Below are 11,875 nucleotides of genomic sequence, written 5' to 3'. Positions count from 1 at the left end.
GGAGTGCACGCGGGCGATCGCGCGAAAAGCGCACGCAGCGTACCCGGTGCGCGACGATACGCGTGGAGACCGACTCGTGCCCCGCGTGCATAAGGGTGGATCTCGACGCGGTGGCGGCGTGGCGGCGCGTCGCGAAGGAGGTTGCGCGCCGCGGCAACGCGCGCCGGGAGTGGGGCGCGACCGCTAGGGGAGGGGTGGGCGCTCGCCGTGGAAAGGGACGCGGCGGTCGTGCACCCGGGCGTGGTGGGAGTGAAGGCGCGCGCAGGGAACGTCTCCTGCCCCTACCAGCGCGTTTCGTCGCGACGGTGGAGGAGAGGGGCGTCCGAAACGTCAGGCCCAGAGCTGGTCCGTCCGTCGTCCGGCCGACTCGAGGTATCGGAGCAGCGAATTTCGCGCGAGATATAGACTCATAAACACGCACGCGTACACGTACGCACCCACGCGCACATGTACCAACACATACACGTATACACGCACACACACGCACCGTCTGTCGCGCATAGCCAGCCGGCGCGTAGTCAGCACACACGTGCATCGTACACGGACGAATAGTGGGTGGAACACATACACAGCCACACACACATATGTATACGGACACACATACACATGTATACACCGCGCGCGTACGTACACGCTGGCATTCGCATATTCCGCGCGCGAACCCACGGACTTTCGCGCGTACGCGTTACGGCTACGCGCGCGTTCTCGCCGCCATACGGTCGCGATTAGTCGTATCGAACTGGCGCCGTCAGTAAGCGGTAATCGAACTAGCGTGAGAATACCGGGTGTGTTTTGGTGAGCGATCGTGATCGGGATCTCGAGCGAGAGCCGCGCGCCTCCGAGCCAACACAGCGGACGACTCGTCTCGGAGTAGCGGCCGACTTTCGGAGCGTGGGGAAAGAGAAGAAGAGAGAAAACGAGGGGCAAGGAAGGAGCAGAGAGAGAGGCACGCGGACCACGTGCGGATCTCACAAGGAGCGTCCACGGACTCGCGGCGAGAGAGCGATCGGTGTATCCCGGTGCGCGAGACCACGGATCCCATCTCCGGCGATCTCGCAAAGGAAACGGATCGCATCGTCGCGAGTGGGGGATGGGTTAGGCGGCCGATGCGAGTCCCGTGAACCCTATGGCCGGTTACTGGCCGAGTTGACACGCTCACCGGCCGGCGGGCGAGAGCGACCCTCCTCTGGCGACGGTCCACGTATGGAACGCTTCGGATAGCGCGTCGCTTCGCGGGGCGAAGGGGAGGTGCGGCTCCCCTGGTTAGTCACGGTGCTCGTCGACGATGGTGATGTACGCGGGCGACAATCGTGTCACGTCTTCACCGCGGTCCGTCATCATGATCACCTGGAGATCGTCCGTCTCGGCGCGAGATTGAGGGAACGACAGCGCGCGCGCGAGAGGGAAAGACATGCGGTTAGCATTGTGCTTGACGCTGCCACGACATCGTCAACCGCCGTTGCCCCGTGTCCCGGGACGTCTGGACTGACCACGCGTCCGTTCGCTTTTCGTTGCGATCCCAAGGAGGCGGAAGAAGAGACGGTGGAGGAGGTGCTGGAGGAGGAGGAGGAGGAGGATAACGCTCGGCGATCGATCTAACCGGCTCGATCGAGACCGTCGGCGGGCGACGATTACGTCTTCGGAGCATCGCAGTTGCCAGAGCAACGAGGAGAGTGAAACCGAGCCCAACCGAGTCGGAGGGATGTCACGGAGAAAGCAGGCCCGACCGAGTCGTGCCCACCTTGAGGAGGATCTTGTCCAGGCGCCGCTGCTGATCAATCCCGTTGGAACTGTCGCAAGCGAGATCCGTAAGTGATCTAGCTTGGATAAGGGAGATCGTTCTCGTGCGAGACGCTACCGCCGATCAGTTCCGCTTGCAACGTGTACCAATCAATTTGCTTTCCGATAGATTAGTGAACGAACCAACGGTGACCCTACCACGAAGTACACGAAGTACACGAAGTCCAAGAAAATGCAATTTGTACATCTTTTTCGATGAGAAGATGAAATTTATTTCGCAAAGCAATTTGATGTCTTGTCAGGAGGAAAATGATGTTTCACTAGAGTGTGACCGGTTATTATGCTAAAGTTTTCTGAATATAGGATATATTTATCAATTTGTGCGCACTGGAACACGCAACACGCGACGTTGCTCTCATGTAAAATATAACGCAATGTATTATGAGCCGATGTATTAGTATCTAACTTTTCTCGGTATTTCCTATGCAAACAAAAAATCTATCTTGTGAGGAGGAAAATGGTGTTTCACTCGCGTGTGAGCGGTTATTGTGCTAAAGTTTTCTGGTTATCGGATATATTTATCAATTTGATATCTTGTCAGGAGGAAAATGATGTTTCGCTAGACTAGGGTATGAGCGGTTATTGTGCTAAAGTTTTCTGATTATCGGATATATTTATCAATTTGTGCGCACTGGAACACGCAACACGCGACGTTGCTCTCATGTAAAATATAACGCAATGTATTATGAGCCGATGTATTAGTATCTAACTTTTCTCGGTATTTCCTATGCAAACAAAAAATCTATCTTGTGAGGAGGAAAATGGTGTTTCACTCGCGTGTGAGCGGTTATTGTGCTAAAGTTTTCTGGTTATCGGATATATTTATCAATTTGATATCTTGTCAGGAGGAAAATGATGTTTCACTAGAGTGTGAGCGGTTATTATGCTAAAGTTTTCTGAATATAGGATATATTTATCAATTTGTGCGCACTGGAACACGCAACACGCGACGTTGCTCTCATGTAAAATATAACGCAATGTATTATGAGCCGATGTTTAGTATCTAACTTTTCTCGGTATTTCCTATGCAAACAAAAAATCTATCTTGTGAGGAGGAAAATGGTGTTTCACTCGCGTGTGAGCGGTTATTGTGCTAAAGTTTTCTGGTTATCGGATATATTTATCAATTTGATATCTTGTCAGGAGGAAAATGATGTTTCGCTAGACTAGGGTATGAGCGGTTATTGTGCTAAAGTTTTCTGAATATAGAATATATTTATCAATTTGTGCGCACTGGAACACGCAACACGCGACGTTGCTCTCATGTAAAATATAACGCAATGTATTATGAGCCGATGTATTAGTATCTAACTTTTCTCGGTATTTCCTATGCAAACAAAAAATCTATCTTGTGAGGAGGAAAATGGTGTTTCACTCGCGTGTGAGCGGTTATTGTGCTAAAGTTTTCTGGTTATCGGATATATTTATCAATTTGATATCTTGTCAGGAGGAAAATGATGTTTCGCTAGACTAGGGTATGAGCGGTTATTGTGCTAAAGTTTTCTGATATAGATATATTTATCAATTTGTGCGCACTGGAACACGCAACACGCGACGTTGCTCTCATGTAAAATATAACGCAATGTATTATGAGCCGATGTTTAGTATCTAACTTTTCTCGGTATTTCCTATGCAAACAAAAAATCTATCTTGTGAGGAGGAAAATGGTGTTTCACTCGCGTGTGAGCGGTTATTGTGCTAAAGTTTTCTGGTTATCGGATATATTTATCAATTTGATATCTTGTCAGGAGGAAAATGATGTTTCGCTAGACTAGGTATGAGCGGTTATTATGCTAAAGTTTTCTGAATATAGGATATATTTATCAATTTGTGCGCACTGGAACACGCAACACGCGACGTTGCTCTCATGTAAAATATAACGCAATGTATTATGAGCCGATGTATTAGTATCTAACTTTTCTCGGTATTTCCTATGCAAACAAAAAAATCTATCTTGTGAGGAGGAAAATGGTGTTTCACTCGCGTGTGAGCGGTTATTGTGCTAAAGTTTTCTGGTTATCGGATATATTTATCAATTTGATATCTTGTCAGGAGGAAAATGATGTTTCGCTAGACTAGGGTACGAGCGGTTATTGTGCTAAAGTTTTCTGATTATCGGATATATTTATCAATTTGTGCGCACTGGAACACGCAACACGCGACGTTGCTCTCATGTAAAATATAACGCAATGTATTATGAGCCGATGTATTAGTATCTAACTTTTCTCGGTATTTCCTATGCAAACAAAAAATCTATCTTGTGAGGAGGAAAATGGTGTTTCACTCGCGTGTGAGCGGTTATTGTGCTAAAGTTTTCTGGTTATCGGATATATTTATCAATTTGATATCTTGTCAGGAGGAAAATGATGTTTCGCTAGACTAGGGTATGAGCGGTTATTGTGCTAAAGTTTTCTGAATATAGGATATATTTATCAATTTGATATCTTGTCAGGAGGAAAATGATGTTTCGCTAGACTAGAGTATGAGCGGTTATTATGCTAAAGTTTTCTGATTATCGAATATATTTATCAATTTGATATCTTGTCAGGAGGAAAATGATGTTTCGCTAGACTAGGGTATGAGCGGTTATTGTGCTAAAGTTTTCTGGTTATCGGATATATTTATCAATTTGTGCGCACTGGAACACGCAACACGCGAGCGCTGCTCTCATGTAAAATATAACGCAATGTATTATGAGCCGATGTATTAGTATCTAACTTTTCTCGGTATTTCCTATGCAAACAAAAACATATATATCATAAAATATACTAATTAAAATGTAAGTCAAAAGTTCGATCGTGCCAATCATCGGGCGCATCAACCGCATCAACTATCTGGAATATCCTTCCCTAGCAAACAAGTTGCAAGCTTGACACTTGCAAGTTGCAAGCGTGAAGCAATTAAATCGTATCGATTAATCATGCAAACGGAGAGTTAGACTTGTTAAATATCGTAGAGAGATGTGTGAGAGTTAGATGTTAAACGCACCGTGCAGCATTAACGCACCCGATTATACAAAGCAATTTCTTACGGCCGTAAAGAGCACGGCGAGTCGCATCGATAACGTAACGCCATTTCCACAAAGTTACGCCGCCCTCCTCCTAGACCCGATCTACACAAGTTTCAAGCAAAATGTGCCGAGCCTCGGAGCTCGGTGTGCACGAGTTACTCGGTAGTTCGGGGCACGATAACGCGATAAGAAAGCGCCAGGTGCAATAACGGTTTACGAGACATGCCGGCGGCACAGCGCGAGGATGCTGGAACTAGTCCGGTGCTAGGGAAAGCGGAATGATTATCCGCGGCGCGGCCCGCGAGCGCCGATTTATCGCGCTCATCGCGCGACGCTGGTAGCGCGGTTTCGTGACGGAATCGCATGATCGCCGGTGCGCACCGCGGCGACAACGATGCGGGGGGTGCTGGAGGAGGAAGGGCAGGGTGAGGGACAGAGGAATGGGGGGAGGGAGGGTGATGCAGGACGCGGGGATTAAGAGATGCGTTATCACGGTGGGGGATGCATCGGTGTCTAAATTCCTGGCGGCGAATTAATATCGCGCGCGCAAGATGCGAGACGCGAAGACGCGAGAACATCCTCCAGGATCGATCCCGACGTGCCCCGCGATACCAAGTTGCCTGAATGCGCGCGGAACCCCCCGATTCACGAACACTTTCCGTCGGGCTCGTGAAGCTGAAACGCTGCCCTCTCCTTGCGCGGATCCACCTCGATAAATGGGAGCCCGTCTCATCGCGTAACATCAAAGCAGCCGGAGAAACGGCCGATAAAACGTTTCCATCTCGTTGCCCGATGCCGAGCGCGAGCCTCTTTGCGCCGCATTTCGGCGCACGATTAAATCGGATGAGAATTACATCTCGCGGCGGCCTCGCGTGGCAGTAACGCGCGCTGCTTCGCATCTCGATTGCATCCCCGATGATGATCCTTGCGCTCCGTGTGCTCATCCTGCGGATAAACGTGTCCTTAGGCTGCGACATTCGCGAATAATTCTCTTTCCGAGTCTTTCAAGCTAGGTGAGACGAGTGACGTTGAACCCTACCGATCAGACACGGAAGTTTCTGAAGATTGCACGTAATTTCTGCCAAGATTAACACGACAATAAGATACGTATGAATATGACGGAAATCATCAAGCTTAATTGGCACGTAAATTGGCGATGTAAACTTCGAAAAATGGCGACGCGTATTCTCTCACAAGTGCGTATCCTTGTATGGAGTGTAGCTAATAGATCGACCACTGCTAAACGTGGGAAATGTAAAGCGCGATGATTTTCATCTGGGAGCGCAAACTTTGTCGGAAATATTTACGTTTCCCCCATTAAGCATAACTAGAACTTGCCGGACCGCGTGGATAAGAACTCGTTACTATAAAGTACTCGGTTTTACTGAATCCTGACGTCCGTATATCCATTCGGTACGTGTGCCGTTCGGAGAGATCGCGTCTAAGCAGGAAACGTTCGATGCTAGACACGCTTGAATCCGCCGATAAAAACGGATATTTTGTGCGGGGAACCCCGTGGAAAATATCTCTTAGAACGGACACTTCTTCGTTGGTACGCGAAAAGTATAGCGGTAATCACGTGACGAATGAAATTTCAATGACGCCTCCATATCCGGAGATGCCGGGAGAGCGGCTGGTCTTAATTCGTCCAACTTTTTCAATCGTAAGTTTCTGCAGTTCCCCGTTGTACTGCCCGAATAGTTGGAACATCTCGAAAACAACATAAAGCGCGTCTCATTCCTGGCGCGTGTACGTGACAGGCCGGTTTCTTGCTGAGTCAGAGGCAAAATCGAAAATGTCGGCGAATACCGTGGCGATGATAAGTTCCAAGTGGACCGAAGTTTGTACATGTAGTTATTAATTCTCATTTTTTCATCCGTCTCTCTCTCTCTATTGTGTTTGATTTAGCCCGATTTGTAAAATACCTGAATCGAATATCTAAAAAAATGTGACGAAAAGTGCCTTTTCTTTGTCACATGTCGGCATAAATAAAACTCGGATATATGAATAACTTATTTCATTTTATAAACCTATCATATATATATCTAAATTATATGCCATATTTATGCTTTATCGCGATAAATTTGCATATCGTTTGTACATACAGTCTGCCTTGAGTGATTATTGAATCTAATCATTGAAAATGAGCGACAAACATTTTTGCATGTCTCTTTTATGTGTTTCCTATCATTCAGAAAGTGTCGTATAACTTCGAGCATTGTAAGTTTGAAATCAGAGACATATGAACATGTACGAGACATATGACAGCCATTTCAAGAAAATATGAAAGCGTAAAAAAGCGAAAAGTGAAAAGAAGAGAGAAACATGTGAACTATGACATAAAAAATGATGGTTTTTTACGTGGAATAGGCTGACATTTTAGGCAGTTTTTCTTTTACCATTAATGATTAATATACACATGATTTAGTCGATAGAAATGGAAAGAGAAAAGTTACTGAGAAACGGAATATGATGAGACGATGTAGCGCTATTTAAGAAGGCTTGCATGCGATTTGAAACTCTATGATTAAGTGCTACATGCATTTGACAGACAAGACAAATGGACCAATCTTTTTATGCTAATTATATTTTCGATTCTTGATATCTCGCTTTTTTATATTTGCGAAGAAAACTGAGCTGTGTAAACGATGTTTCGTGCGAATAGTCCAGGAAAAATGGAAATGAATCTATTAGTGCCAAAAGCCAGTTTGTTGCATGTTACTATGTCACATTGATGATTCTGTGACATGAATATACCGGTATAATCGTTTATATTTGTTTCTCCCGTAATCGTTCCGCATGCCTAAATTGACAATACTTGTTTCAAGTAATCGTATCATATCTCGTATCGTAACATATCGTAACCATTTCGTTGATACGGAACGATTACAGTATTATATGAGTAATTTAAACAAGTATTGTATTGCCTATAACTTGATAAATTGAAGGCAGCGTTCCGAGAAAAACATTTGAATCTGAAAGTCGTTTTCCATTATGACCAGATTGTGAAAGAGTTGGATTGGAATATTCTTTCGCGATATTCCATAATTTCCAGATATTACAACAGATTAAATAGCTCGAATGAAAAGGGCTAGGCAAGAATTTGAAAAATCTTATGTTTTCGTTCTTTGACAATAAACGACGATTGTTTGTTGCGATATCGCGACATATGAGTGCTACCAGATCGTTAGCAAGAAATTATTGTTCGACAACGGCAACTGTATGAGTATTGAAATATTATAAAATGCTTTGCTTATACGGAAAACCTAATGGACTTTTTGAGAAAAAAGGGATCAAGGCTTTTGCGCTCATCCATATAAATGTACTGAAACGCAGTATATCCGCAAATCAATTTACATTTATTTTTTACTGTTATCTTAATATTATGCATACTACGTTGTAACGTTGCTTAACCCTAACAATGAAATTAGGAATTATAAAAGTATACTAATCTCTGAGGAGATAATGCGAATATAACTGTGAGTAAAAGGTAACGATATTAACACAGAAAACGAATAAAATTATTGCGAGCGGCATTTCATCGTAAAGTAAATATCCAAGAAGTGGAAGCTATTCGAGGTCGTGCGTTACAATCCCTCGTTTGGGAATTGGGCGAGGCTTAAGGATATTGGAGCACCGCCAAAAGCTCGCGTTGGACGGGCACGATTATACATCGTCTGCGGCTGTGTAAAAACTACGGCGAACGCCGTACGCGCATTCGAACAAGCGTCATTTTTCCGGAAAATTTTCTGCCGAGCGAGGCCGGGCGTCTTGGCGTAAACGGGGTTCGTCTGGCGACTAACGGTTTTCAGAACCGTTTCTCTTTGGGTTGTCAGTGAACGGTGGAGCATACTGACGCGAAGGAGATCGTTGACGGACGACCAGAGGAGCCTCGTCGTGTGTGTCCGTCGTGCGGATGACGGACGGAAAGTCGTCTGCCGCGTCGGGCAGCGGCTAATGTGTGACAAGTAACTAAGAACCGTCTAACCGTCCGACCTGCACCGGGGGCTGCATATTAATAGATCTTAATATGCGCGGTCGCGCGTCGCTCTTAAACCCGGCGTCATTGTGTCAGTCGTTTGTCCCCCGCCCGGAACTCTATAAAGGCCATCCCCCGATGGAACTCGCGCGAGGCATCAAGCATTCGAGACGACGACGACGACCACGACGGTCACGACGACGACGACGATGATGATCACGCATGATCTCGACGGCGATTCGATACGCGCTCCATTTCCTCGGTCGTCCGTCCCATTCGTCCGCGGTACGTGCCAGGCATTTCTCCAAAACGTCAATGAGATCATAATGGGACGGTTCGCCATTCTCTGTCTCTCCGCGGCCGTTTCGCGCGGATTTATCGCCAGCGGCACGGCGCGCTCCGCGTCCCCTGTCGCGCGAGTAAAATGAAAGATGAAATGTCTTCCGCGCTCGGCTACGTCTCCGCGTCGTCGTCTCATATTCGCGACCTACGGATCCGCGTATAGATTTGACAAATTGCGCCGGGACCGACACCCGAGGACGGGACACCGTGCCGACGCCGTTTAATTATCTCAAATGTTGCGAGAATGCTTTATCGGTTCTGCTCTCCACGCTCCGTCGTCGTGCTGCTTTGATTGCGAGGATGGATAATACATAGGCATTATCGGATATGAGATATTTTGACAGTAGAAAAAAAAACTGCTTCATTAGAATAGCATTTATGACTATTTATGACTATTTATGACTATTTATTCCGTGCTTTATTGCGGCACTACTTAACATGTACGCCTTTAACATGGTATATAGATAACGCCGTGCTTTTCAATGAGGACATATGTGTATGCATTTGTTCTTATGATCGCATATCAATAGATGCAGCTATGTAAAATGTTTCAAATCGCGTATGTCGAGGAACATTACTTTTTTTTTTACATTTTCAATTCTATGCAATCGTCATCGATAAAACCTGTGTAAATACTATCGCGGTATCGGTTAGGTGATTATTACCAAGCATATCTTAAACAATAGATTGTTGGAAAATATACGAGAAGATAGGAAGGAAAACTGAAGTTGAGATAACGCGATATTTCACAATGGCAATATTTTTCACGCATGTCGCAATTAAGTGCAGCTTGATATTAGTATTTATCATGTTGAAAACACATAACAAATACTTGTTCATCGTTACAGCGTACACGTCGATGACTATGTTGCGCGTAAAGCAATATTCCCGCGCGATAATGAAGACTTCTCATTTTACGCCGTAAACCTTACGTTAGCAGAGTGTTCATATTTCCTCATCACGCATGATTAATGCAAACGGAATACATATGGGAAAATGATTAAATTCAAATCAAGATTATAAGCTACTCAATACATTGACAAGCGTACAATGAGTAATCTGCTTTATGCAAACTGACATTATGTACAACTTTGGAATCACAATGTTAGATGCGTAACACTGATAAGTCACGCGATTACAAACGATGAAGCTTAAGAATGCAAAATGTCAAGATATCAAATAAACTAACTACATTTCATACTGTGTTAAAACAACAACAACATCAATTATGTAGACAGCAATAATCTAATTCTCTTTCTTCTGAATGAACGTGACAATGAGAATTATCAACAAATTAATCATTCGCTTAAGCAACAAGATAAAATAATTCCATTTTACTTTTATACAGATTATATATTCTGTTAAGCTGTTCTTTGTTTTGTGAATCGAGAAAAATAAGTATTAAAAATAAGTATCTCTTTCCTAGTTTTGATTAGATATTTTTAGAAAGCATTAGTCTCAAACCCGGAATGCAAATATAATATTAAATAGAAAGATTGAGATGGAAACATTTTGTGTAGAATATCAGTTGAAAAATACAACTAAAAATATCAAAATTACGAAAAGTTCAGTATATATTGCAACAACTAAAATGATTATAATACAAATATAAAGTAACGCATCTGGAGCATATCGGGAAGAAAAAAATGTTTGGTGCGTTATCACTTGACCGTTTGTCATGCGTATGAATATTTAGATGCGAATATCTACAATGTTACACAATATCTCAGTACAAGGAGACACGGTTATCATGCCTTAACAGTTTTGCTTATTATTAATCGCTCACTTGTCCTCAAACTGATAACACGCATGAATGAACCATAACTTTTTTAACGAAGTTTACAAATAAACTTTACTTATTTATTCAGCAGATAGAGAGAGAGAGAAGAAGAAGAGGAAGAGAGAAAGAGAGAGAGAGAAAAAAGGGAGGCAGAAAGATTCTTAAATTCGAATCACAGATTTAAAACTATATTCTGCATGGATCGCTGTGCGCATGTAAAATATCGTTCATTAATATTTATCTACGATATACAATTTCACGAAGCGCATATTGATCTATGTATAATACTATTGTACATGTCCATGCTAAACAACAATTATCTATTTTTTCTTATCTCGCTTCTATTAGTCATATGAGAAGGATGAATAAAGAGAATTTTTCAGAAAGAAAAGAAAAGCAACGTGAGACCTATTGTTTTTTCCCTGTTTCTCGAATGAACCAGAAAAGAGAAGGAATAATAGAGGAATAGAATCGAAAAGTAAAGTTAAACATGATCAGCTCCGTTCTATTTTTCGAGGCAAATTTTATCTGTAAAAATACGTAAACAACTGACGTGCGCACGTCGATAAATCCTAAAGTGAGACAAAATTGTAAAAAGCTTCGAGAATTCCGCCGTGTTGAAGGAGGCAGGAGGGGCGCGAGAAGGAAGAATCTGGAAAAAAGTATAGTTGCTGACTTACCGGTTTCTTGCCCTTTGTCGTGCGTGAATATTTTTGGTCGACATCGCGTGGATGCGGGGAAACGCGTGGGTGTCTGCGACTGTCCCGTCTGCCAACCCCAATCTATTAGACATCTTAGTGTACGTGCGCGTGTTTCTCACGCACACGTGATCCGACATGCACGCGTGCATTCGGATCGGGCTGCCTTTTTTGCTCTCCTCGCCTTCTTTTGCCGCCGATGATCAGTAGAAAGAGAAAAAAAGGGAGGAGTGCCCGCGAGAGACAATGCCGATGCTCGTTCCCTC

At 44.2% G+C, this 11,875-nt stretch overlaps 1 protein-coding gene across 2 annotated transcripts in view; it reads left to right on the top strand.

Annotated features, from left to right (window-relative positions):
* Nucleotides 1–239: 239 nt before the first annotated feature.
* Nucleotides 240–11,875, top strand: part of LOC105275671 (homeotic protein spalt-major) — a 68,405-nt gene continuing 56,769 nt past the window's right edge. Inside the window, exon 1 of one of the 2 annotated variants that reach the window (XM_026971717.1) lies at nt 240–1,808. In XM_026971717.1, coding sequence (XP_026827518.1) covers nt 1,703–1,808 — 106 coding nt within the window. In that variant the 5' untranslated portion in view covers nt 240–1,702. The remainder of the gene's footprint in view (nt 1,809–11,875) is intronic. The other variant, XM_026971718.1, reaches the window with a different exon arrangement.

Source organism: Ooceraea biroi, chromosome 8 (genome assembly GCF_003672135.1).
Source record: "Ooceraea biroi isolate clonal line C1 chromosome 8, Obir_v5.4, whole genome shotgun sequence".
In the NCBI taxonomy this organism is placed as follows: Eukaryota; Metazoa; Arthropoda; class Insecta; order Hymenoptera; family Formicidae; genus Ooceraea; species Ooceraea biroi.
Note: the sequence above shows the minus strand (reverse complement) of the source record. Positions and strands in the feature narration are given on the sequence as shown.